Here is a 27,311-nt window from a genome sequence, read left to right on the forward strand (position 1 = left end):
CCCCACCCTGGTCTTTTGTGTCCTCAACATTCCTCCATGTTTGGCTTGATTCAGAGGCGCTTTCCTCTTCAGGGTCACAGTCTGTGCACCTGGGGCTCCCCAACCCCTTGCCGCAGGGACTCACCCTCCAGTTTACTCATTCCTTACTGGAAATTTGTCACTGTAAGGCTGGACATATAGCACATAGCTTGGTGGCAAAACACTTGCCTACCACACTGGAGGATCCTGGTTCCATCCCCAGCTCCAAAAGTACAACAATGTGGGCTGGAGAGACCACTCAGCGGTTAAGAGCACCTTCTGTTCTTCCAGAGGTCCTGAGTTCATTTCCAGCAACCACAACCACGTGGTGGCTCACAACCATCTGTAATGAGATCTGACGCTGCCTTCTGAGGTGTCTGAAGACAGCTACAGTGTATTCATAAGCATAAAGTAAATAACTCTTTTTTTTAAGTACAACAATGTTTCCATCTTTATAAAACACAAGGCTACACTCCTTGGTGTCTATATAAACTCCTACACAACTCCTCTGAGTTGCTGACATGACTTTTTTTCTTTCTTTCTCTCATTCTCTTTCTTTTTTCCCCTTTTTTCTTTCTTTCTTTCTTTTTTTTGGGGGAGGGGGAGATAGTTCCTTTGTGTAGCCCAGGCTGGCCTTGAACTCACAGAGATCCTCCTGCCTCTGTCTCTGAGTGCTAGGATTGAAGGTATGCACTACCACTACCGGGTGAGATGACATTCAATTTTTTTTTCTTTTGAAATGGGAAGGGGGCTGGGGAGATGGCTCAGTGGTTAAGAGCACCGACTGCTCTTCCAAAGGTCCTGAGTTCAAATCCCACCAACCACATGGTGGCTCACAACCATCTGTAATGGGATCTGATGCCCTCTTCTGGTGTGTCTGAAGACAGCCACAGTGTACTCATATAAATAAATTAAATTAAATGATTTTTTTTTTTTTTTTGGTTTTTCGAGACAGGGTTTCTCTGTAGTCTTGGCTGTCCTGGAACTCACTCTGTAGTCCAGGTTGGCCTTGAACTCAGAAATCTGCCTGCCTCTGCCTCCCAAGTGCTGGAATTACAGGCGTGTGCCACCACTACAAGGCTAAATGATTTTTTTTTTAAAGTGGATTTTCCCACTGTTTTTTAAAAGATTTATTTATTATATGTAAGTACATGTACATATAATGTGGTTGCTGGGAATGAACTCAGGGCCTCTGGAAGAGCAGACAGTGCTCTTAACTGCTGAGCGATCTCTCCAGCCTGAGGACACTCATTTTAAAGATGGTCAGTATGGTATAACTGGACCCATCCTTGCCTGGGTCTCTTAGTAGCATGCAGAAGAGTTCCACGATCCTTGCTGTCGCTGGAGATCAGAGATCAGAGATGACTCATAACACAGATACCACCTGGGACGGTCCTCAGCCTTCCCTCAGACTGAGGAGTCACCAACCCTGGACACCAGTGGGGGTGCAGCTGAGCTGAGAGTCAGATTCCTGGCTGGATTCCACGCCCTTCTCCAATGCCCCTGTCCCACCAGGATGGGGAGTGGAGTGAGTCAGCCTTCCTGGAATCTCCCTTGGGCTGGGTGGCAACTCCCAGGCCAGGATCCAGGAATCCCCTGCTCGGGGCTAGTTATTACCACTTTTAGGACCATAGGGAGTAGCAGGAGGTGGCTTTGCCACCTCCAGGGACCCCTGAGGCCAATAGCCAGGGATTCTGCAGTTTCTCTCCTATTCTGTGCTGAGGATCCCAGTGCTGGACCTGGGGCCTGGGATAAAAAACCCAAATTCACCTCTGTCTGTTGGCAGCCTCTCTCCTATTCTACAGACCCCCGAGCTCTGAGCCCTAGCCTCAGGACCTACTATCCTTAACTGCTCCTCCCCTCTCTGCCCCCAACTCCTCTGCCCCTCCTGCTCCATGGTCCCTATTTCTCAGGAATGGAACCAAAACTCTAGACATGACATGGGAGGCCCTAAGTCCAGTCATGGTTTGGTACAAGGCTGGGGGCCCCTGAGGGTTCCTCTCTCCCCCACTTTATTACACATGTCTCCCTACTGGTGCTGGGTGGTATAGCCTCTAGCACTGGACTCCCTTCTCCAGGTGTGTCACTAGCTGAGCCTTTCAGTTTTAGTGTGTATGTATGTATGTATGTATGTGTGTGTGTTTATTTGTGTGCGAATGTGCATATATGTGCATATGTGTATGAATATGTGAATATGTGTATGAATATGTGAATATGTGTATTTATATGTGTATGTGTGTTTGTGTGTACACAAGTATACATATGTATGTGTACATGTGTGTGTGTACACATGTATGTGTATGTATGTTGACATCTGTGTGGGTGTCTATGTGTGTCCCAGGCTTTCAGTCCCTCACAATGGTGCTCGATGCATCAGCTCCACTTGGAAGCCGAGAGTCCGGAGCCCTCTTGACTTGAGAAACTTTTGTGTGAGCTGGGAGGTGGTGGTACACGCCTGTAATCCCAGCACTTGGGAGGCAGAGGCAGGCAGATTTCTGAGTTCAAGGCCAGCCTGGTCTACAGAGTGAGTTCCAGGACAGCCAGGGCTACACAGAGAAACCCTGTCTTGAACAAACCAAAAACCAACCAACCAACCAACCAAACAAACAAACAAAAAAAACAAAAAAACCTTTTGTGTGTATGAGTATTTAGCCCACATGTCTGTGTGGCTGCGACGGTGGGGGAGGGTCTGACCCCAGGGCCTCTGCAGGGGCAGCCAGTGCTCTTGGTTTCCTCTCCTTCATGGTTTAACGCCACTTAGGTTTATGTTTTAAATTACTTAGGCTGGCTTTGAACTCACAGTGTCCCCGCCTCATCCATCTCCAGTGTCCCGGGATAACACAGTACTATGCCACTGTGCGTGCATAGCTTCGGCTGACTTCCGTTTCTTCCCAGGCTGTACCCTGTCCCTTTCTCCACAGCCCTCACGGCTTCCCGTTGCCCCCAGCCCCCCAGTGAGTGCCATCATCCAGTCCTTCCCCTGTCCGCACGCCGGTGTCTCATTCCCCTGTTAGGATTCCCATCATTCTTTTACTGTCCAGCCTGCAGTTCCCCAACCTCAGGACCCACTGGAGACAAAGTGGAGGTGTGCGGATGAGCGTTTCCATGGAGGCCCCTGGTCCCTCAGCCGCTCCCTGTAGAGGAGGAAGGCCTGGGCTGGGTGGATCTCAAACTTGTCAGGCAGGTTTGCTCTTCCCCGAAGCCTTGGCATGGACTGCGGCCCTAGCAGGATCTGGCCGGCCGCATGTCCTGGGGCAGAGAGTTGGGCGCCCCAGGTCCTGGGACAGTGGCCTATAGACACCTGGGGACACCAAGGAGCTGGTTCCTGCAGGTGGGTCAGGCTCTGGAGGAGGAGGATGGAGGGTGTCCGCCCTGGGCTGTGCGCTGGCTGTGGGGTGAGGTTGCTGTGAGGAGAGAGACAGGGCGATGAGGAGGGGAGTAGATATGACCTTCTGCAGCTGCTCCTGCCTCAGTGTCCCCTTCTGCCCTGAGGAAAACCCAGCTAGCGCTTGAGGAAGGGAGATGGAAGGGTGGTGGAGGTGGAGGGGAAGAGGTGGTGCCAGACTGGGGGCCCCCACCAGGGGAAGTGGGTATAGAAAAGAGAAGTGGCCAGGGGGACCATGAGGAGGGGAAGCTTCGGTGGCAGCCTGGGAACACCGGGGCTTTCCAGAGTGTAGGGAAACAGGAAGTGAATGCCTGGGTTCAGCCTGGCTGGCCAGGCTGCCTCACCTGCTGCTCTGTACCTGCTGAGGTTGGGGACCTGGGAGGGAGCGCTGGCTGGCTGGCTGCTGGCTGAGTGGGAGATGGGCAGGGCAGATGTCAACAGCTGTCACTGAGGTGCGTCCAGTCTGAGAAGCCAGGGCTTCAGAAAGTCCTTAGGTCTGGCAGGGCTCTCAGTCCTTTGGTGATGACGTGGGCTGGCACAGCTGTTCAGTGCCGGGCGCTTTCTTATTCAGCCTGAGGTGCTGGGCTTTACCCCTCCCTCAGTATCTGCCCCCCACCCCTCTACACTAAAACCAGGTGGGGCTCTGAGGGTAGAATACCCAGCATGCTCCAAGCCCCGGGCTCCATCCCCAGCACCACATAAACCAGACATCGTGGCACATGCCTGTCACCCCCAGCACTTGGAAGGTAGAGGCCGGGCAGGGATCAGGAGTTCAAGGTCATTGCTGGTTACATTTTGAGTTTGGAGTTGGCCTGAGTGCCTGAGACTGTTCTCAGAACCAAAGAACCCGCACTTTGTCAGTGCAGTCGGTGGAACCACCTAGCCATGTAACTCATTAGTTTAAAGGCTCAGAGGAGTCAGGTGCCTTTCCTGGGGTCACACAGCCAGTCTTTGCTGCTGCTTCTTTAAAACTGGGCCATGAGCTTATAGCCAGGTCCCTGCTGCTCCCCGGCTGACTCCTAGATTTCCTTGGAAATCCCCAAATCTGACTAATTCCCCAACCGTCCCCAGCTTGGCAGACTCCCTCAGGCTGACGGGGCTGGATACACCCTGGGCTGGGCAAATTGCCCCCATTCGAGGCACGATCACCCATAGTGACCTCATGGCTTCCCGTGCCGGACGTGTCAGAGGTCACATCCTTGCCTTTCCTTAGGTGACCTGGGGCTAACGTCTGGATAGTCCTCTGCCTCCATTTCTTCCCCTGGGGAAGGGCGGGTGACACCCGTCTCCGAGGACTGAGGTGAGAAGAAACTGGATTTATGGGTGTGGGTCTCACACTTCCAAACTCTTTTATTCTGTGTGTGTGTGTGTGTGTGTGTGTGTAGTGTGTGTGTGGTCAGAAGTTAACCCTGAAAGGTCCTTCCCAGGAACCACCTGTATGGCTCCCTGAGACTTGGTCCCTCACGGACTTGGAACGTGCCCACTAGGCAAGGCTGGCCAGCCAGGGAGCTGGAGGAACCTCCTGTCTCTGCCTCCCTAGCACTGGGATGATACTATAGCTTGTGCCACCACACCTGGGTTTGGGGGAGAGAGCTCAGGTCCTTGGCATTTTACCCCAAGCTGTCTGCCCAACCCACTATACCAGGCTTTTTTTTTTTTTTTTTATTGTTGTTTGGTTTTCAAAACATTGTTTCTCTGTGTAGCCCCCGCTGGCTTTGAACTCACAGAGATCGCCTGTTTCTGCCTCCCCAGGGCTGAGGTTAAATTATAGGTGTCTGTCACCAGTGCCTGGCTCTATACCTGGCTTTTAAACAGCTTTTCTTTCACCTAGACTGTCTTTCCTTTTGGTTTATGTGACAAACTCCTGCTTAAACTTAACACCCGAGTTTCTGTAGCCTTACTGCATAAGATCCCCAGTGGTATCCTTATCATTATGCAGGGCTCCCTGCCTGGGTCCCCTTCCCTGAGGGCCTATGTGAGGATGTATAGTCCTGTTTTCCTGTCCCCTAGACAGGGTTTTTCTAGGGGCACAATAAAGAACCAGGTTCTCATTCTGGGATGGTGGCACATGCCTTCAATTTCAACACTCAGGAGGCAGAGGGAGTAAGACCTCTGAGTCCAAGGCCAGCCTGGTATACAGAGGGAGTTCCAGGACAGCCAGTTACATGGAGATAAAACAGCTTTATCCCCACTGAGGCCAGTGCCCTAGGCCTGGACTGAGAAGGAGACACATGAATTAGGTCTATAGTGGGGTTAAGACACTGGACAAGGCGTGACGGTTTATGCTTTTCACATCAGCACTTGCAGAGTACTGGTGTGGCTCTTTGTGAGTTCTAGGTCAGACAAGGCCACATAGTGAGACTGTAAAAGAAAAAGCAAAAGGAGCTTCTGGATCGTTTTCAGGGAGCTGAGGATGGCGAGGACGTAAGAGGTTGGTGGGGTCTGATGTTGCAAGTGTGCGAGGGCATGTGCAAAGACCTGAACGGGAAACTGAGGATCACACAGCCCAGCAGGGGCCAGTGAAGGGGTCCAGTTCCCCGAAGTGGCAAGATCCTGGCCCCGCCCCAAGAAGCCCCGCCCCCAAGGCCGCGCCCCCTCGCAGAAGCGGAAGTGCGCGCCGCCGCCAAGATGGCGGCCAGAACCCGGAAGTGAGCGGCGGCCGCTGAGAGGCTCCGGGAAACTGAGGCGTCGCGGGCTCAGCGACCAGATCTGAGGTGAGGCGCCGGCCCGAGACTCCACTGTGACCCTTCCGCGATCCCCACGCGACTCATGCTGTCAGGCCCTGGTTCCGGGGTTCTCGCGTTCGTTCTGGGGCTGCGGGGCGGGAGCGAACGCGGAGGAGAGCGAGCGCCGCACCGCGACCTCTGACCCTGCCCGCGACCCCCTGACTCCGCCTCCGGTCACGACCCCTGATCGCCCCTTCTCTCTCCGGGAGATGAGACCCCCACCTTCCGCGTGGACCTCAGACTCGGTCTTGCCCCGCGAGTCCTGACCCCACGTCCAGCCGCGACCCCTGACCCTTCCCCCCGGCGGCAAGCCCGTGGGAACCTGAACCCCTCCATCCTCGCGGACCTCTCACTCCGGCTTTGACCCTTCTCCCTGCAAATCCTGACTCCTAAAGCAGCCTCCATTGTCCATCTTTGACACTGACCCCAGTTTCCTATGACCCCCCCACCCCCTTCCTTCTGGCTGACTCGGATTCCTGCCTCTGGGGATGAGAACCCTTCCTTCCCTGGAAATCTTGACCACAGCCTGTCACTCCTGGCCTTGATCCTGGTATTGGGTCCTAGGGGGAGGTACCCCTTATTTCCTGAACCTCGAATCCCCGACCACCTACTCTGAACCTTGACCCTAACTGACCACTACCCTCTGTCTACAGGTGAGCCTTTCACCCTGGGAACCCCTGTTTTCCTCGTGAACCTTCACTTCACCTTGGGACCCCTGTTCTCCTGGTGAACCTTAACCTCACCCATGGGGACCCTGTTCTCCTAGTGACCTAGACCTTCCCTCCCCTGAGACTCTGGTTGCTCCCTGGGGGGAACCTTGAGCACTGCCTTCCTTCCCCATGACTCCTGCCCTTGACCCTGGTCCTGGGAGGGAACCCCAGCCCCCACCTTGTGCCATGATCTTTTGACCCCAGGCTCAGTTCCGACCTCTAACTGTTCTCTTCTGTTGTTTTCTATCAACTCCTATTCAGTGTTCTTTTTGACCCCTTTCTTTTTCTGGTGGTCTTTGACCCTGGCACCCGCTGAGGTATATTTGTCCCTTCCTACCACCCACTCTGCAGCCTCAGCACTGGGGGTTCTCAGGACCCCTGGCTATCCAGGAGTCTCCTCCCTGGGTTTCCTGGTTGGACGCTTAGGTCTGGCCCCACCGCTGGTCCCAGCCACGTCCCTCACGTCCCTGCTTTTCTGGTTTGGGGGAATGTGTCGAGAGTGACTTTGAAACTTAGCCAGGGAGCTAAGAGGGAGAGAGTGGATGCCACAACCCCCAGTACTGGAGGTGCACAAGAACTAGCCTGGTGGTGAGGTAGGGACCTCGGGTGTCTCCTTGGATGTCATGATTAATGCTCTGAAAAGTTAAAAAAAAAAAAAAAAAGCCTGAGTGTGTCAAGTGGCTGGGACAGCCCCGGGCTGCGCTTCCCGGAATGCCTGAGCGTCCCGCCTTGCTCAGCTCGGGAGCTGCCTTCCTGCCCTGGCTGTCTGGTACCAGCTACTGCACACTGTGAGTGGGGAGCCACCGGGGGCCTGGCCTTGGGGGTGGCACGGCTGCTGGCAGTTTGGCGAGTGGAGTGGTGAGTTCTCCAGTGTGGTGAAGGGCCCTGAGGTACTCAGCTGAGCTGGGACCCCAGTGAACCCCTGTTAGATGAGGCGTTGCCCGGAACCTGGCATGACTGGGATTAGCGCTCCTGTGTGGGACTGAGGCTTTTCTGAGTGGCAGCTGGTAGCAGGGGCCTGCACCGGTTTCCCTCCTGTGATTGGCCGTGCTAGGGACCTGATTCAATAGCAGTTGATGGCTGGAGTCTGTATCTGGGAGGCCTGACTGGCTGAGCCCCCAACCTCTCCTCGCCCCTCTCCAGAGGTGCCCAGCTTTGGATTTTCCCGGGGACTGGGGATGGGCTGCTGAGCCTCTTTCCGGTTGGGAATGATGAAGACAGGGACCCGCCAGCCCAGTCCTGTGTGTGACAGCCATAGAGAGGCTCTTCTGTGGCCATCGGTCGATCCCGGCAGACTTCTGCGCCCACAGAGAAACTAGGACACACACTGGAATGGGCAGCCTGGCCCTACCAGTGGCAGCTTCTCTGGGCTCGGGAGTGCAGGTAGTGTCCGTCCCTGGGTGGAAGTCGTTGCAGGCATAAGAGGGAACTGAGGCACTGAGAGCTCGCATGCCTGCTGTGCAGTCTGGACTTTACATACCAGGGCCCCATGGGCAGGGCCAGCAGGAAACACTGGCCCTGCTGCCTCCCCCAGGCCCCAGAGTGAGACTGACGGCTTCTCTGCTAGGGATGTGTGACATAATCTGAAATTATGACAGTGGGGAGGCTTGAATGCGGCTGAAGGGCCACATCATACGTTGGCAACGCGGCCCCAGCCCTGTGTCAATATGTGCCATGCACTGGATTGTGTGAGCACAGTCAAGTCTGTGCTGTGTGCATGTGTGTGCTTGCATGCCAGGTGTCCTCACTCACGTGTGAGTGAGGTTCACATGTTTGTGCAGTCTGAAGCTCCACTCACGGCTTCCATAGTAACTGAGGAACTATGGTAACAAGGTGGGGCACGGGGTCCGTCTGTCCTGACCTGTCCCCTGCACACTCCCAGCTGGAACTACCCCCACTCCCACCCCTGGAGTGCCGTGTCTACAGCCTGCAAGGGCTTGGGGGGGGGGTGCTGACTTCCTTGGGACCCTGTTGACAGTGGCTGCCACCTCTCTGGTGCCCTGCCTTCTCCCTGGGGGAGGCGGGCACCTGTCTTGGCTGTGGTTTAGGGATTGCAGAACCAGGGCTCCAGCTGAGGCGTTCGTCCTCGTGCTTAGGACAGTGTGGAGACCTCAAGGACATCATGTTCAGAGATCCAGACACAGAAGGCCACACATTCCCCAGGAGGGGACGATGCAGAGACAGGAGCAGGCTTTGTAGGGCCTGGGGCAGGGAGGTGGGATGAGGTGACTGCTGTGTGGACAGGCCTTCCTGTGGACAGGAAGGGGTGTGTGTGTGACATGTTCTGGAGCTACATAGAGGTAATATTTGAATGACTTAGTGTGTTGGAAACTCTGCAGATGAACTTGATACGTGGGCATTGTTTTCCAAAGCAAGGCAGGCTGTGAACCTCCGAAGCCCATGGGTGTGATTGCAGGGTTGGGAATGGGCCATAGGTCTGGCCCCTTGCCAGCTCACATCAGGAACACTGGAGAATGGCTGGAAACCTTGTCCTGGGCCCCTTGGACAAAGACAGGCACAGTGGCCCATATGGCCGCAGCTCAGCTCCTTCTTCAGAGGGCAGCTTCCGGGAGCCAGACACAGATGCTGTGGTGGGAACTGTGTGCTGGCAGTTGTGAAGGCGCACTGTGCCGACAGTGGTTAGCGGTAGCCCTGGTGTCAGCTGTTGGCCTGCCCTCTTGCTCCCAGTGGGGGATCCTATGTGGTCAAAGGGACAGAGGTGGTCCCACTGGTCTATGAAGAACAGCCAACCATGCCTGGGGCTGTGTGCTGAGGGTCTGGGGACAGCAGAGATGTCCTGTGTGCTGGGGAAGACATTGGCTTGGCCACTATGTGTCCTCCCTTCGCCCTATCTCTTGTCCCTAGACCTGGCTGCCTTGTCGCCGCACACACCTGTCGGCTGCTGCCTCTAGACTTGCCCCACCCACATCCATGTGCTGCTGGGCTATGGTAGGCAGACTTGAAGGCCTCTCTCAGACTGGCCCCATCCTGTCCCCAGTGGAAATCCAGTACGGAGTGAAACCGAAAGGGGCAGTGGCCTGGATGGGGCAAGGTCTTGCCACATTTCGAAAGTGACAGCTCAGGATCTGGAGGAAAGCTGCTCCTGTGCTTTTCCCGGAAGTCCCCACCCATGGAGGGTCAAAGACTGCAGATCCAGGCTGGGCAGGCTGAGGGTCCTGGGAGGGCGGCAGGTCTAGGTCTTTATGGTGGTGACTCATCATGACAAGGGTGGGGTCACTGTACTGGGCGTGCCAGTAGGTCAGAGAGAAAGTCCCTGATGCCAGAACAGCAGCCACGTACCCCAGTTGCTCTCGGACCATTCTGTAGCCCAGGGTGGCCTTCTGCACATCAGGTGAACCAAAGGCAGTGCGGTCCCCTTACTCTTCTGTCTCTGCAGTGTGTGGCGAGGGCCGTGTCTCTGGTATTTGCTACTTTTCCTACCCTTTATCTCCTCACCCCACTCCCCTGTTTCACTCCTTATCACCAGATAGGAGAGAAAGAAGAGAGAGGGAGGTCCCTGAATCTAATCTTTCCTTGGAGCATGACTACTAACAACCCTCCCCCCCCACCCCGAACGGCCACCAACCACCAACCCTGCCTCTCGGGGCACTAGCATGTATGCACCCTCTGAAAAGTTCCCAGAATCCCAAACATCACACACTCCCAGAAGCTGTCTGCAGCTGGCAGAACCACACCTCTGCTACAGCACGAGGCAAATCATAGTCAGCGGCTGTGGACAGTCCAAAGCAGCCACATCCCACACCTGGGGTTAAAACAAAAACACATTCTTTTAATACTTCTGTGTTTTATTTTGTTTTGTTTTTAAAGAAACTAGAATTCCACAATTCTCTGTATAGGGTGGGTGTGGTTTGGGCTATGAGTCCTGGGGAGTGGACACTGGGGGAAGGGGGTCTCATATACCTGCTGGGGACCCGAGGCCCCAGGTGGTGGCAAATGGTTGAGATCACCCAGAATGTTGGGTTGGGCTCTGCATGTGTCCCAAGTGCAGTGAACTGTAGTATCTGAACCCCTGTGTCCTGCCGTGTTCATGTCTAAGCCTGGTAGAGGCCAGCTGGGGAAACCTGTCCGTGTCACAGGCTTCCTGGGGGAGCCAGGGAGATGGCCTCTTCCATTCTGAAGCTTGGCCTTCTGAGCCCCAGGTAGAGGTTGGGGACTCAGGGATGCCATTAGGGGTGTCCCGGAGTTGACATTTCTACTCTGGCTTTATGGGAACCTGGTAGCACTCAGCATCAGGAGCTGGGTGTGATGCCCAGTTTCTCTCGCTTTAGATCGTCAGGGGCTGCCACCCCCAAACTCCAGTCCAGAGCTTCTCCGGAAAAACCAGCCTGTCTGGATGCTGAGCCACATTCCTTTCTCCTGCCCCCTCCTGCCGAGCCTAGGCCTCTCCTGTGGGCCTCACCCGCCAGCTTCCTCCCACTGAAGGGCGGGGCTAGGGAAAGAGCCCCCGAGAAGCCGTGGGACTCCAGACGCGCCAGCATCTGACACTGTGTCCTTGGAGCCCTGCTGGTCACTCAAGAGCCTCAGTCTGGGAACATATGGGTGGCCTGTGTAGCGTTAGGGTCCCAGGTGTGGCCTGGAGAGTCATCAGAATAACCGGCCCTGTGGGCATGCTGACTGGCTTCTCAGGTTTGGTAAGAATCCTGGGTGAGGGGCTGCAGCTCCAGGGACAGAGCTCTTGCCAGGCATGCATGCAGAAAGCCCTGGGTTCCACTGCTGCCACAGATAAAGCTCGTGTGACGGTTCACACTGTCATCCCAGCACTCTGGAGTTCTACTGCCAAAGGAGCTCAGGGTCAAGACTGTCCTGGGTGTAGGTGGGCAGCCACGGTGCCCCAGGTCCTCTCAGGCGGAGGCCTGTTTCCTTCACTTGCCGGCAGATGCCAGCTCAGGCCACTTAGTGCTGCCCTGCAGGCTGGAAATGGGCATTGCAGGAATCAGTCCTCTGGACCCAAGGCCTGCCCACTGACAGCACTGCAGGGGTGAGGCTTGCACTGACCACCAGCCTAGAGCCTACCTTGTAGGCCTGTGGGAACCAGCTGGGGCCCAGGCCCCTGAGCTTAGGTTGCGGGACCTGCGTTCTCACCATAGTGGAGAGAGATGGTGTCCCTGGGCCTACGTGGCCTGGCACGGAGTGCGGGCTCTCACTCACAGACACTGCTCCTGCGCCCACAGGAAACCCCAGGCTGGAGCTAGCTAGCCTCCTCTCCTCTGGACGTTAGAGAACCCTCATGCTGGGGTGAAGTTCCCTGTGCTGGCCCTGAGGCTGGACCCCAAGGGCAGTGGTCTCCAGCCTCAGCCACCATTCCGGTTCTCCACAGGCTCTGCGCTTCAGGTGGGATGGCAGCAAGTTCTCCATGGACCACGGCCGTGCCAGGTCCTCTGAGTGTCACAGGAGCAGCCAGGAAGCCAGCCCGGGTAGACAGTGGCCTAACAGGGTGACTTGGGAAGCAGAGATCGGAGCTCAGCACTGAAAGTCTCGCAAAGACCAGGCTAAAGCTTGAGACCCAAACTGGCGCCTCCCAGGGCTGGAGCGGCCCGGGGGACCCACTGAGGCTCTGTCGTGCTTCTGGGACAGGCAGCTGGAAAGCTATGCCCCCGTGCTTCTACAGGAAGCCAGCTCCTCAGATGCTGCACAGAGGTTCCTCCAGGTGTGCCTTCAGCATGAGCAGACCCTGCCCGAGGCGCCCCATTACTAACTTTTGTATTTTTAAATCATATATAGGCAAGGGGTGGACTAATGAAGGACTGGGGTGTAAGTAAAGGTTGCCTTCAGAAAATCTCTTCTCTTAATGTGATTATTTGTTACTTTAAAAGAGAATTACCTAGAAATACCTTTGTTGTAGAAAAAAAAAGCTAGGAGATACGGATGGCTGTGTACCCAAAATCGGGCACTGGGACTTTTCGTCTGAGCTTGGCCTCCTTCTTAGTCCTTTGGAACTGACATGGCCTGGGTGCCTTGCTTCCTGAGACTCTGCCTCGCCCTCCAGCCCGGAGAGGGTGTGTGAGCTCATGGGCTCTAGAAAGCCAGTTGACACCTCCAGCAGGGGCTGAGTCCTCCTCTGTGTGAGGAGGTGAGGGGGGTGATTGTCCTGGCCCTGGTGGCACCTGTGGGACTGGCGTCTCAGATGAGGTTCTCTTCCTGGCGGTGGTAGCCTCTACAGGACACTGTCTGCGAAGGACACCTGCTGTCCCAGAATTTGGAGGCTAAGTCAGGAGGACGGGTCCCAGGCCAGCCCGTGGTAACTGAGGCTGTCCCAAATGACAGAAGGCATAGCAGGTTAGCTTGTGCCCCACCCTGGCTCTGTGAGGGTGAGGGTTGCTGGCAGTTCTGTCGTTGACCTTGACTGTGCCTCTGCCCCCACTGGCCTCCAGTCCTGCGTGTACTCCCGGGGTCAAGCCATGGGACAGCAGCTAGTGCCCTCTCCTGTGAGCAGGGCTATGGGGTCTCCATGCTGAGCAGCCCCCACTCCCGCCTCTAGCATACAGCTGACACTCCATCCCAGCACGTGGGCCCTGGACCAGGCCTCTGTCCAGCTAGACCAGAAAGTTTTGCAAAAGAGGGTGGGCAGTTCAGACTCCGGCTCCTCCCTGCCTCCGGCATTCTTGTCTTCTAATGCTCCCCCCTGCCAGTCTCTGTCTCTCAAAAGGTCCTGGAAGGCAAAGGTGCTGAACCTCCGCACTGTGACCTGAGTAACCCTGGAAAGGGCCGTGATGGCCCTTTGACCATTGTCCCCAGGGCCCAGGAGTGAGGGCTTTCCAAGCGACGCTAGAGCCAAGCTCAGCAGCTATACTTTGTTTTTTTCCTAGATGCGGGGAGGAGGGTTTCTCTGTGGGAGCCCTGGCTGTGCTGGAACTCACTCTGTAGACCAGGCTGGCCCTGAACTCAGAGATCTGCCTGCCTCTGCCTCCCAGTTGCTGGGATTAGAGGTGTGCACCAGCACTGGCCACCGCCCCCACACTTTGTCTAAGGGGATCACATGAGATTGGTGGAGGGGCACCCTGGGATGAGGCTCTGCAGGCCACCCATGGCTGAGGTGTTAGCTGAGGGTCAGAACTAAAATGTGAAGTACAGCCCACATCCAGACCCCTGCGTCCTGACTTCTCTCCCGGCACGCTGTCCTCATTACACAGTGAGGCTCCTCCCACCAGCCTGTCATACACCCTTTGCCCGCGTCCAGAAGGACCTGGGGTTAGGGTAGCCGTGGCCTCTGCCTATGGTTGGCATCCCCATCGTTGTGTTCTAGAGGCCTCCAGGGAATGCTGGAAGCTCAAGGTCACAGCCAGGGCCTTCATATTCAGCCCTGGGAGTCAGCACAGGTCAGAGCTGCCTCGGGCACAGCGTGGGTGCCTTGTGAGTCTCCCAGGGCATAGAGACTTCCAGCCTGGGTAGTTTTTAACCATAGAAATAGAGAATCCTGAATTCTGGTGGCCCTGATGCCTCAGGCTGACATGCTGTCATCTCCAAGGCCAGAACCCTGAACTTGGGAGTGTCACCTAAACTGCACAAATCATTGTGCTTGGGATCAGCTCCTGGATGATCTCAGGATCATCCATTGCGTGCTCACAGACTATCTCCACATGCGGCTCCCGGTGCTGCCTCGGCCTGCTCCGCTGGCAGCGTAGACGCCCTGCCTTCTTCAGACCTAACCACAGTCGTCTGCGTACAGGGCAGTGGAGGGCATAGGCTGGTGCTGTCCTACCCCATCCTCCATGTAAGGAGAGGCCAGCCTGAGTCCCCTGTGTGTCAGGTGGAAGATTGACTCTGGGGTCCCTGTCGGGTGAGCTGAGGCCTGACCGTCAGGTTCTTACTTACCTGTTACACTCATTACTTTGCGGGGGACACGTGCACCCCAGCGTGCACGGAGAGTCAGAGCGCAGCTCGTGGCAGTGGGTTCGCGCCCAGGCGTCTGGGCCCCGGGGGTCTCTCGCAGGCCACCAGGCTGCTGGCCAGCGCCGTCTCTGAGCCATCATGCTAGCTGACCTCACTTGTCCGCCGGGATCCGCTGCTTGAGGGTGGGCGATGGGCTTAGGGCCTCTGTCTGGGCCACTGTACCAAGCCCCACAGACGCCTTGGGCGTCCTGGCTGTGATGGGGAGGAGACACGCGTGTGGGATCCTGTGGCCACCGGCACCGTCCCTGCCTTCTCTGGCCCTGACCAATGATTAAGACAGTTCTCAGCAGCCTCCGCCAGTGCTTCTTGCAATCACAGAGGGGAGAACAGACCTCAGGTCTTACCGAAAAAAGGAAGGCTCTGCTGTTCTCCCTCTGGGCTCTCCAGAGCCACTGCTGCCCAAGGTCATGTCTGGTTTACAAGAAACTCGCAGGCCTTGGAGACACCCAGGCTAACTGTCATGGAGGCGTGGGGGAAAGAGACGCAGCTGGCCTTGGGGAGTAAGTGGGTGCTGAGCTCCCGAGAGGGGCTCCTGGACAGCGTTTGCTGTTGCCTGAGTATCCTGGCATGCTGGGGCATTCTCTGCAACACAGCCTCTCCCACAGCCAGGCTGACCTCTGCAGAGGTGGTCCTGGGTTCTTGGCACCCAGGCTCACCTGGCCATTGGGAGCATGCCAGGGTGGCCTGGCTGGGCCAGACTGCAGGGCTGCTGTCCTTGGCCACGTAAAGACTTTGAGCTCTGGAGACGCAGCGCTGAGACTTGCAGCTCACGGCCAGCCCCGTGCAGGGGCCCAAGGTGACAACATGGCGCACGAGCTGTGAGGCAGGGCTGCTGTGGGGGGCCGGGTACTATGCCATGCTTGTTCTGCGGACACGTGAAGAGTGGCGAGTGTGGGGGACACAGCCTTCTGCCCCTCATGTCAGCTGTGCAGACATGAACCTGTGTGTCAGCCCTCTCTGGGCTCCGAGTGCTGGCTTGTTCCGGCTTTTTTCTTTTTCTTTTTGATTTTTTCGAGACAGGGTTTCTCTGTGTAGCCCTGGCTGACCTGGAACTCACAGAGATCCACCTGCCTCTGCCTCCCCTGGGATGAAAGGTGTAGGCCGATATGCTTGGCTAGTATTATTTTTTTAACTTTACCTCCTGTTTTTATTAAAGTTTTATAGATTTATGTTATTTTTACTTTATAAGTGTTTTGCCTGATGCCCATTGATGTCAGAATAGAGTGTCAGGTCTCCTTGAACTGGAGCTGGGGATGGTTCTGAGCCGCCATGTGGTCTCCAGGAACTGAACTCTGTAGGAACTGTCGGTGCGCTAACCACTGACTCTCCAGCCTCATTACAGTATTCTCAAAGAAGAGGGAGAGAAAGCAGCGAGGACGGCACAGGTCTTTGTTCCCAACACCTCATGAGACAAAACCAGGAAAATTACAAGTGTAAGGTCAGCCTGGGCAAGGTAGTGAGACATATTATCTTCAAAAAACCATTACTTTCGGTTAGTGTGCATGCACGCATGCGTGCTCGTGTGCATAGCCTGGGGCATGGGGGAGCAGAGTGTCAGACACGGGTAGGAGGCCGGCCTGCAGGAGTCATTCTCTTCCGCTGTGTGGGTCGTCAGCCTTGGCGGTAAATGCTTTACCTGCTGAAGCTTATCAGCGACGCTTTAAAAGCCAGGTTATGGCGGTGGTCAGACAGTCTAGAGCTCCCAGTGAGGGGCTGGGGGAGGCTCAGGAGTGGAGCCCGCCTAACACCTCCTGTTCCCCGGGCCCGTGCTCACTATCAGTGGGTTGTAGACTTCAACACACCCCGCCAAACCCCGGTGGGAGTCCAGCCATCTCAGCTGGGCCACTTCCATCCGTGAATGGACACACCTCTAAATATGTCTGCAGTTGGCACCTGTTCCAGCAAGCTCCCAACCGTTTAGACTCTTCCCCATGTATCTGGCTCCAAAGGTCCCAAAGAAGCCATTATCTGTCCAGAGGAAGGGCTACCTGACCCTAGTCTCTGTGAGCAAATGGTGAGTCTCTAGGACCCGGGAGTGACCGTGACATTCTCCGCACTAGACAGCGCTAGCTGGACAAGTCGGAACTTAGCTAGGCATCTGAACGGCCTAAGACTCCACCTCTCTGAGCTAAGCCTTGGGAACCTACCAGCCTCCTGCTGCCTGGTGAGGTCCCAGGGCCATGCACTCACTGGATGTGGGACCGTGAGGCCAGCCATCCTGACCCAGAGGAGGTCTGTGGGTCAGTCATGGTGAAGGGCGAGCACTACGGCTCTGCACTTCCTGTCTGCCAGGCCTGCTCCTGCCCCTGCACTGTCCCTGCTAGACAGCAGATCCCAGGCATCACTTCAGTGGGTGACGACAGAGACAGTAGCTAGCTCACAGCCGAAGCACCACCCAGAGGCACTGAGGCCCCTGGAGGGCCCGCAGCGGCTGCACAGCATCCAGGCCGGAGGGGCCGTTAGCGGCAGGAGGTTCTTGGCTGCTTAGGGTTGCGCTTTGTTTTCTGTTTTCTGTTTATCTGCTCTTGAGTAGCCCATGCTGGCCCACACTTACTCACGGAGATCTCCTTGGCTCTGCCTCCCAGGTAGTACGATTAAATGGGTGTGCCGCCACACCTTCCCAGCTCCTTGAATTCTTGGTCCCTTTGCTGGAATGTCAGGTGTGCACCACCATTGTGTCAAACCCGAAGCTTCACACACGCCAAACGGGGCTCTTCACACTGAGCCCTAGCCCCTGTCTGTCTGTCTGTCTGTCTGTCTTTGTTTTTTTTTTTTTAAGATTTATTTATTTATTATATGTAAGACACTGTAGCTGTCTTCAGACACTCCAGAAGAGGGCATTGGATCCCATTACAGATGGTTGTGAGCCACCATGCGGGTGCTAGGATTTGAACTCAGGACCTCTGGGAGAGCAGTCGGTGCTCTAAACCACTGAGCCCTCTCCCCAGCCCTCTTTATTTCTTATTTATGTTGATGCAGAGTCTCTATCTGAAGCTCAGGCTGTCTGAGAACTGGGGGCTCCCCCTGCCTCAGCTCCCTGAGTGCTGACCTGGGGGCTCCCCCTGCCTCAGCTCCCTGAGTGCTGACCTGGGGGCTCCCCCTGCCTCAGCTCCCTGAGTGCTGACCTGGGGGCTCCCCCTGCCTCAGCTCCCTGAGTGCTGACCTGGGGGCTCCCCCTGCCTCAGCTCCCTGAGTGCTGACCTGGAGGCTCCCCCTGCCTCAGCTCCCTGAGTGCTGACCTGGGGGCTCCTCCTGCCTCAGCTCCCTGAGTGCTGACCTGGGGGCTCCCCCTGCCTCAGCTCCCTGAGTGCTGACCTGGAGGCTCCCCCTGCCTCAGCTCCCTGAGTGCTGACCTGGGGGCTCCTCCTGCCTCAGCTCCCTGAGTGCTGACCTGGGGGCTCCCCCTGCCTCAGCTCCCTGAGTGCTGACCTGGAGGCTCCCCCTGCCTCAGCTCCCTGAGTGCTGACCTGGGGGCTCCTCCTGCCTCAGCTCCCTGAGTGCTGACCTGCAGGCACATTTTGCTGCCCTTTGACCAGGCTTCCGAGAACAGAAGAAGGGCCTGGCCTGGCCTCCTTGAAGCCCTGTGTCTTCAGCACCCTGGAGGTGCCGGGAGGCTGCATGTGGGTGCGTGGGTGGGACCCCCACATCCTCCCCACGTGTACCCCTGAGTCGGGCTGGGAAACGGGAGGAGCAAGGCAGGGCCGCCCCACCCCGTGTCCTCCGGGGCTGCCCCCTCACCTCTGCTTTGCCATCCTCCTCAGCTCCCTAGGTCACTGTTCCAGCTCTGGAAGGCGGTGGCAGGAGGAAGCCATGTGCTCCTGCAGACTGACTGGGGACAGGGCCTACCTAGCCTGTACCCCTCCTAACTGTCCACACGACAGGCCGCCGTCAGGAGGCGCTTCTGTGCCCTCGGACCCCAGGTGCTGTGTGGTGCCCTACCTGATTCTGGAATTTGCTTTCTTACATATGTTTAGTGTGTGCATCTACATGCACATGTGCAAAAGACTGTTCTTTGGGTCCAGATGGTTCAGTGGGGTGTGACAGCACAGCCTATAATCCCAGCATTTGGAGACAGATGTAGGTGGCGCTCTGTGAGTTCAAGGCCAGCCTGTTCGACATAGACACTGTCCATAAAAAGTCTTTACCCACTAAGCCATCTTGCCAGCCCCCACCTGAGTGTATTCTGGTAGTGTGTGCGGTTGACCGATGCCCTGTGATACATACGTTCAAGGCAGGAAACAGCTTAAGTGGGGGACAGACTGCAGAGAGAGCAAGTCGGTGTGGGGCGGGGTGCTGGGAGGATGGACGGCGTGGTGCCTGCTATGGCTGGTGCACTGCGCTGTGAGGGTGGCCGGAGGGGAGCGTGGCTGTGAGCAGCAGGTACCTCTGTCTCCTGCACGCCTAGCACTGAGGAATCAGCTCTGTGTCTGGATTTACCTGTTCTAGAGCCTTTTTAAATTCTTACTTATTAGTGTGTGTGTGTGTGTGTGTGTGTGTGTGCGTGTGCATGTATGTGTGTGTGCGTGTGTGTGTATGTCTGTGCATGCCTGTGTATGTGTACGCATGTGTGCATGTGTGCGTGTGCGTGTATGTGTGTGCGTGTGTGTGCGAGCGCGCGCGTGTGTGCATGCGTGCATACGTATGTGCGTGTGCATGTATGCATGCGTGTGTGTGTGTGTGTGTGTGTGTGTGTGTGCGCACGCGCGCGCAGCGTGCGTGAGCATGTGTGTGTGTGTGTGTGCGTGCGCCATGGCATGGGGCATGCATGGAGGTCGGAGGCCGGCTTGCAGGAACTCTGTCTTTGCGCTATCTCTTCTCATGGAGTCCCACGCTGTCTGTGTCGGGTTCTCTCCCCGAGTGGCCCTGTTCATGGCTGTATGTGGGTGGCACACACTGTGTGCATCATCCATCCGTGGAGCCTGGGCCGTGTGTATGGTGAGGCTCTGACTTTCACGCAGAGTTTGTGGGGACCTTAGCTTTGGGCACACAGCTAAAAGCGGAATTGTTGGGCCTTGTAACAGCTCTGTTTAACCCTTACGGAACCACCAGACTGTTCCTAGGGCTTTGCCATATTGCTGGCTTGTCTCTGTTGTGAGTGCCGGGCTTCTTCCTCTACAATCCATGGTGCTCAGTAACTGCCTGGGCAGGTACCCATGTTGTCCCCATTCCTACTGCAGGTCCCCGTGTGAGCCCTTTGCCTGGTCAGAGGAGCCAGTGAGGATTAGGGTTACAGAGCACAGACCCTCAGCTCCCCCTTGTTCCTGACAGACCAAGCATGGCCCCTGCCTTCCAGGACTGCCACTCAGGACAGGAGGGAGCACCAGCGCTCCACTCAGGACAGGAGGGGGCAGCAGTGCTCCACTCAGGACGGGAGAGGGAACCAGTGCTCCACTCAGGACGGGAGGGAGCACCAGCGCTCCACTCAGGACAGGAGGGGGCAGCAGTGCTCCACTCAGGACAGGAGGGGGCAGCAGTGCTCCACTCAGAATGGGAGGGAGCACCAGTGCTCTACTCAGGACGTGAGGGAGCACCAGTGCTCCCTGGTGGGAGAGGAAGACGCAGCACAGTGGGGCCCAGCCTGCTGCTGCGGGGTCCTAAGGACTGCCCGAGAGAGCCAATCTCTCCACATTCTAAGACAGCAGCCCGCAGCCCAGCACACATCCAGGGGTGGGATGGTCTCCTGGGAGCCTATGAGGACGCCACAGGGCTGGGCTCAGGATAAAGGAGGGTCTTCCCCACTTATCCTCAGGGAGTGTGGGGCTACACAGAGAGACCGTGTCTCGAAAACCAAACCAGCCAGGCAGTGGTGGCACATGCCTGTAATCCCAGCACTCTGGGAGGCAGAGGCAGGCGGATTTCTGAGTTCGAGGCCAGCCTGGTCTACAGAGTGAGTTCCAGGACAGCCAGGGCTACACAGAGAAACCCTGTCTCAAAAAAAAAAACAAAACAAAACAAAACAAAAACCCAAATCCAAACAAAACAGAATAAAACACAACAGTCTCTCAGGCTGAAGATACAGCCCAGTGGTTAGGAGCACTGTCTGCCCTTGCAGAGGACCCACATTTAATTCCCTGCACCGACATGACAGCTCACACCATCTGTAACGCCAGTTCTAGGGGATGCAGTGCCCTCTCTGGCTCTGCGGGGACCAGACACACACACGGTGCACAGACAGATGCAGGCAATGCTCATACACATAGAATTAAAATAAATATTTGGAACATGGTTTCATGTAGCACAGGCTAATCGTTCAGCTTGCTATGTTGTTGAGGGTGACCTCAGACTCCTGAGCATCCTGTGTCAGCCTGCCTAGTGCTGGGATGACAGGTGTGCACAACACCCTTGTGTCTGGTAGGCCGAGACTGCCACTGAGTCACAGTCCCCGTGTTTCCCTGAACCCAGAGGTTGCCATTGGTAGCATCTGCTGCAGTCACTGCTGGGGCTGGAAGTTTGTACCTGTGGGTGCGGTCATGCCCATGGCCACCAGGGCTCCAAGTCTGCGCGGTGAGCACTCCAGCCTGGGAGGCCACTTCTCTAGGTCCTTTTTGTTTCTGAGACATGGCTTCATGTAGCTCAGGCTGGCCTCTAATTTCCCATGGAGCCCAGGATGATCTTGACCTCCCAAGTCCCCTGCTTCCACCTTCCTAGTACTGGGATGACAGGTGTGTGACACTACAGCTTGTTTATGGGGTGCCAGGGTCAAATCCAAGGCTTCCTTTGCGCCTGGCGAATACCCAAGCCACAGCCCCATAGCTGATGTTTATTTTCGAGGCAGTCATACTCTATAGCCCAGGCTGGTCTTGAACTTGTTACTTTGCTGCCTCAGTTTCCCAAGTGCCATGGTGACAGGTTTGCAGAACTCAAGGCCACCTGGCTAGGCAAACATTCATCACTGAGCCACATCCCCAGTTGATCCCAAAATAGGAGGTCAACCCAGATCACATAGTATCCATCCATCATGAGCCTGTGAGTGCCATCTAGTTGTGACCAGACTCACAGGCCTGGGCTTGCCAGGCTGATGGCCTTCAGAGCTGGGACTGGTGGACAGCAGGACTTCTGGCCTCCCTGGCGGGCTTGCCTCTGGCGTTGGCCCGCCCCCCCCTGCCACCATCCCCAGGCGGGCGGGCCCTTCCCCTGCCTGGGTTACACAAGCCACTCTCTGCCTGCCACTGCGGCCTGGGCTGTGGGCAGTTACTGGAAGGCCCAGCTCTGCTCCAGGGCTTGGCTGGGCGGCGTCCATCTCCCCTTCCTGCCTCTGGTGACTAACCTTATGTGCTGCCTGCCTGAGTTCCACCACCCTCCTGGATGGTCTGGGGCTCTGCTCTAGGCTGGTGGGGAACCTGGGGACCTTGATGTGCTCCAGTCGGTCACAGACCTGGGACAGGGCATAGTTGTCTTGTGTCTGACCATATTGGGCTTAGGGTTCACCAACCTCCAGCCAGGGACAGACGACAGACACCCTGGGAAGGCTTTCCAGAGTCTGACCCAGAGGGAACTTGGGGTTCTTATGAGGTATTTAGGTCTCCTGATAGGCTCTGGGCATCTGTAGTGTCTTTGGAAGTCCTGCCTGACCCTCCCCATCGGGTCACAGTGCCAGCCTTAGTCTGTGTTACTTCAGCGGCTTGGCCCAATGGGCAGCAGCCATGCTGTGACCAGTGCTTATGGCCACGGCGGGCAGGAGCCACACTTCCCAGAGAGGAGCAGCAGGGCTTGGGGAACCCACACAGTCCTTTCATGATGGCCTCCTCTCCACCACAGGATATGACACTACAGCTGCTGCTGCCAGCACCACAGAGCAGGCAGCCCAGATAGCCGCCACCCGAGGGTCGCGGAGCCTCCAGCTGCCTGATGCTGGCAGTGGGGCCTGCCATGGACGGGGACGTCCCTGCACATGAGCTCCCACCCCCTGGAGGTGGCATCCAGCTACAGGTGAGACTTGCCCTTGATCTTGAAACCACCCAGGGGATGTAACCAATATCCCGAGGGCACTTGGACCGTGACAACACTTCCAGACCCCAGTTCCCAGCTCCCCCGAGACCCTGGACATGGTGTCCCCTGAGTAAAGAAGAGGGTTGACCTCCGGGTTGGTTTTGGCCCACAGCATCTTCCCCTCAAGTCTCCTGCCTCACAGTTTGCCATGGAAGGGATTTTGTTGGTCTTATTGATGGTTTTGGTTTTTTGTTTTGCTTTGTTTTTTGATGCTGGGTTTCCTGTAACCCAGGCTGGCCTCAAGTTTGTGTGTATGGGAAAATGATCCCGGACTCCATCTTCCGAAGGCCGGGTGACAGGCAGTACCCCCCGCTCCTGTGTGGGGCTAGGGACTGAGCCCAGGGCTCGTGTGCTGTACACCGAGCCCCTGCTCTAGAATGCAGGGTCTCGGTCTGTAACCCAGACTGGCCTGGAATTCATGGTCATCCTCCTGCCTCAGCTTCCTGAGTGCTCTTCAGGAACTAGCATCCTCTGCCTCTCTGTCTTCTCGTGCTGTCACAGGCCCTGAGGATGCAGGACGCCCACATTGTGCCAGGACACAGGAAGTGGGTGGTCAGACAGGATGAGGGTGAGCCCGAGCCGTGCTGTAGTGCAGTCCTAGGGACAAGGTGGGGTGCCCCAGCGCCTGCTCCTGTGGGGGAGCATGGAGGAGGAAGTATCATTAGTGGGGCTTCCAGATCTCAGGGTAGGGGGAGCAACCACGACCAGTACACAGAACATCACTCACAACTCAGAAGCCCTGGCCAGCATCCAGGACCTGCGGCCAGCGGCGAGCAGGCCATGCCCAGCTCCTGTTCTCTCTGCTTGGCCCTCTCTGTTCCCCGCCTACTGTTCCGTCATCCACAGCCCATAATTTACTTAATTATTTCCCTATTGTCGGGCCTTGGGAGAGAGTCCAGTTTCCTCTGCTATAAATAGTGCTGCCTCTCCAGCCATACCATGGTGTGATTTCACAGGATTCCAGAGACAGGACCGGGGTGGTCGACTGTCCGTGGACTGAGCTGGGAACACAGCGTGTGCCTTATGGTGACATTCCAGTGATGTGCACTTAAGGCAGGGCCAAAGCTGCGTTAGGATAGGGATATGTCCCTGTTGAGAGGTTGTAGGTGAACCTCAGCTTTTACCAGGGTACACTTTGGGCCCCAGAGCCTGGAGCCACACCCCCAGCCTAATGCACCCCAACCCCTCATTGGGGGATTCTAGACAGGGGCTCCATCCCTGAGCCCCACCCCTATCTTCTCACTGGGTAATTGAGGGGGAGGCTGGCTCTGCCACTGAGCTGTGTCCCCAGCCCCGCCCCGCAGTCTCTGGGCTGTCACCGGAAGGCCCGCACCCACACTCGCCTGTCTTCCTCTCCCGTCCACCTTCTCAGCTGTCCCCCATGGCGTCCTCATGTACATGGTGTCCTCAAGCTGCTGGCTGATGCCCCGGCTCTCCAGGACCCCTGCCCCTTGCACCCCATGCTCTGCTGTCCCCTCCCCTGATGCCCATGTTTCTGTGTTTTCAGAACCGACTCCTGCACTGTCCTTGGTGGGGCAGTTTCTCACCGCCATTGTACCCCACCTTCTCCAATGAAAACCAGTAAGTGTTGCTGTGCTGCGGGGCCTCAGCCCGGCTCTCCATGAGCCCTGCGTCTCCTCAGCAGCAGGTTGGAAGCGGAAGCGGCTGCTGATGGATGGGCTCCAGGGTACCCAGCGCCCGGGGTTTTAAAGGCTGGGAAGGAGTTTGCCTGAAGAGATGCCCCATGCAGACATCACAGTGCAGCTGTGTGTGTGCGCACCTGTGTGTGTGCACGCCTGTGTGTGCACGTCTGTGTGTGTGTGTGCATGTCTGTGTGTGTGCACGCCTGTGTGTGTGTGCATGTCTGTGTGTGTGCACGCCTGTGTGTGCGCACGTCTGTGTGTGTGCACGCCTGTGTGTGTGTGTGCATGTCTGTGTGTGTGCACGCCTGTGTGTGTGTGTGTGCATGTCTGTGTGTGTGCACACCTGTGTGTGCACACGTCTGTGTGTGTGCACGCCTGTGTGTGTGTGTGCACGTCTGTGTGTGTGCACGCCTGTGTGTGCACGTCTGTGTGTGTGCACGCCTGTGTGTGCACACGTCTGTGTGTGTGCACGCCTGTGTGTGCACACGTCTGTGTGTGTGCACTGGCACATGTGGAGCCAGAGGAGAGTTGCCTATGTAGTCCAGGCTGGCATGGAACTCACAGATCCTCTGCCTCTGCCTCCTGACTGCTAGGGTTAAAGGGGGACTGTCACATCCAGCTCATTTATAGGTACTTTGACGCACATGTGTACTGCACATATGTACATGCATGTACATAACATGCATGCCACAGAGGCATTGGATCTCCTCGGCTTGGTGTTTATGGATGGCTGTCAGCTGCTGTGTGGACAACAGCCAGTACTCTTAGCCACTTAGCCATTTCTAGAGCCCTATGCACCTTGGTCTTTTGTTACTTTGTTGTTGGGTTTTTTGTTTTGTTTCGTTTTGGAGAAGAGGTTCTTTGGTTTTTGACTGAGGGTTTCTCTCTGTAACAGAGCCCTGACTGTCCTGGAACTTGCTCTGTAGACCAGGTTGGCCCAAACTCACAGAGATCCACCTGCCTCTGCCTCCTTAAAGGTGTGGGCAGCAGTGCCTGACCTGCATCTTTCACGAGACCTAGAGCCCAGCACTTTTGGTTGTCTTTCCTCTCCCAGTGCTGTTAGAGGAACATGTGGCCACACCCTGCTCCTCAGGGTTCAGGTCCTCTGCCGCATGGGGCTGGCTCCCCCCAGGCTCTGGCATGTACTCTGTAAACTCAGCCTTCACATTAATCTTAGCAAACCTCTTCAGGTGAGAGGTAGAGGCCACTGCCCCAGGACCCAAGGAGGACGAGGCGTTGGAGCTCTGAGCAGAGGCTCTGTCCCCTCCCCCATCCAGGCGAGGCACAGCCAGTGGGTCCAGCCCTTCCCCTGCAGGACATCATGCCTCAGGTGGGACTCACTGGCCTGCCCTCTGGCCACGCCCTGCACACTATTCTTGGCCATGGAGAAATGGGGCAAGGTGCAGTTGGGCAGGGAGAGGGCCCAGGGTCTTAGGTTGTGCTTGTCTGTCTGTCCTGGAGTCTGATGGGCCGTGTCGGAAGGGCTGCTTGGCGGACCCTTTCAAGCCTGGCCCAGGATGCCCTGAGCTGTGTGTCTGGAGTACTGGGCTGGATGGTGACTGCCCTGCCCGCGACTGAGCGCCCAGCAGTTGGGAGAAGTGCTTCGCCCCTCTGTCCCTGCCTCGCCCGGCCGTAGTCACCTTCCTTACTTCTTCTTGCAGACAGTTTGCGGCTTCCACCCCATTCCTTGGTGGCCAGGCTTGCCCTGAAACCAGCTACCCCACCACAGCCACCGTCTCCAGCTTCTTCTCCAAGAGCAGCGACTTTCCTCAGGTAATGGTCACCTCTGGGCTCGCAGCGTGGGGCCCTGAGCTGTCACTGTGGCCACGGGTCTTCGGTGGGGCTGGCTGGGACAGGGATTTGAGGCTACTTTGGACAGGGAAGATCAAGCCAGCCAGACTGGCTGTGGCATCCTGGGATTGAGGTCTGTCCCTGGCCTCTGGGACTTTGCCTCAGGGTCTTGTCAGAGCTGTATGAGGAAGGCTGAGGGCTCCTGGAGTCTTTGCCCACTGCTAGGCCATCCTTGCCAGAGCCATGGGGTCTCAGGCCTGCCTCACACCCTCACACCGGCACTGTGGCGGGATCTTCCCACGGGCTCCACACAAGTGTTTGTGCTCTGTGCAGCATCTGCAGCCGAAAAGCTCACCCACAGGTCACAGGAAAGAGTTTGAATTCTATTCCCCATGGGGCACCAGGATGGCCGCCCCACCAGTCCCTCTCATGCCACCCAGGGACCTGTACCAGGGAACTGTCCAGAGGTCTCTGCTCAGCAACCAGACAGTGGCATCATCTTGTCTCTAGAAGTGTAGAGAGGCTCCTTAGACCACTGCAAGGAAGCCACGCCTGCCAGCCCCATCTCACTGTCCTGTCCGCCTGTGTCGCTGTTCTCTGTGTGTTAGATTTCTAAAGGACTAGAATTGATGAACGAATGTATGTAGTATGTATCACACACATACACATAGATACAACACGTGTAGGCACTGGTAGAGCGGCCTATGGTCTGTGCTCTGGGTGGTTCATCAGAGGTTGTCTTTAGTAACTGCTCAGTCCTTGAAGCCGGATGTCCCAGCAGTCTCGATTCAGTACTGGAGTCCTGTAGGACTCCTACGGAGTGCTGATCTTCGGTCTGCATTGGAATCCTAAAGAACGGGGGTGTGTGGGGTTCTGACACCAGCGGGCGAGTGCCTCAGCAGCAGAGTAGATGAACCTGCCAGTGAGAGTGAGGGCAAGCAGGCAAAAAGCAAAAGCTAAACTCCTTCCGTGCCCCCTCATGTGGGCTGCCACCGGAAGGTGTGGCCCAGGTTTGGGGTGGGTCCAGACATCACACACACACACACTCACACACTCACACACACATATGCACACACACACTCACATACTCACACACACACTCACACACACACATATGCACTCACACACTCACACACAC

At 56.5% G+C, this 27,311-nt stretch overlaps 1 protein-coding gene across 4 annotated transcripts in view; it reads left to right on the forward strand.

Moving 5' to 3' along the window:
* The first annotated feature begins 6,000 nt into the window (after window positions 1–6,000).
* Window positions 6,001–27,311, forward strand: part of Sbno2 (strawberry notch homolog 2) — a 46,202-nt gene continuing 24,891 nt past the window's right edge. For all 4 annotated transcript variants that reach the window (XM_052165862.1, XM_052165863.1, XM_052165864.1 and 1 more), the window contains exons 1-4: window positions 6,001–6,117; window positions 22,509–22,679; window positions 24,247–24,320; window positions 26,044–26,155. In XM_052165862.1, the coding sequence (XP_052021822.1) occupies window positions 22,599–22,679; window positions 24,247–24,320; window positions 26,044–26,155 (267 nt within the window). In that variant the 5' untranslated portion in view covers window positions 6,001–6,117; window positions 22,509–22,598. The remainder of the gene's footprint in view (window positions 6,118–22,508; window positions 22,680–24,246; window positions 24,321–26,043; window positions 26,156–27,311) is intronic.

The sequence above is a fragment of the Apodemus sylvaticus genome, chromosome 20 (assembly GCF_947179515.1).
Source record: "Apodemus sylvaticus chromosome 20, mApoSyl1.1, whole genome shotgun sequence".
NCBI classification, from domain to species: Eukaryota; Metazoa; Chordata; class Mammalia; order Rodentia; family Muridae; genus Apodemus; species Apodemus sylvaticus.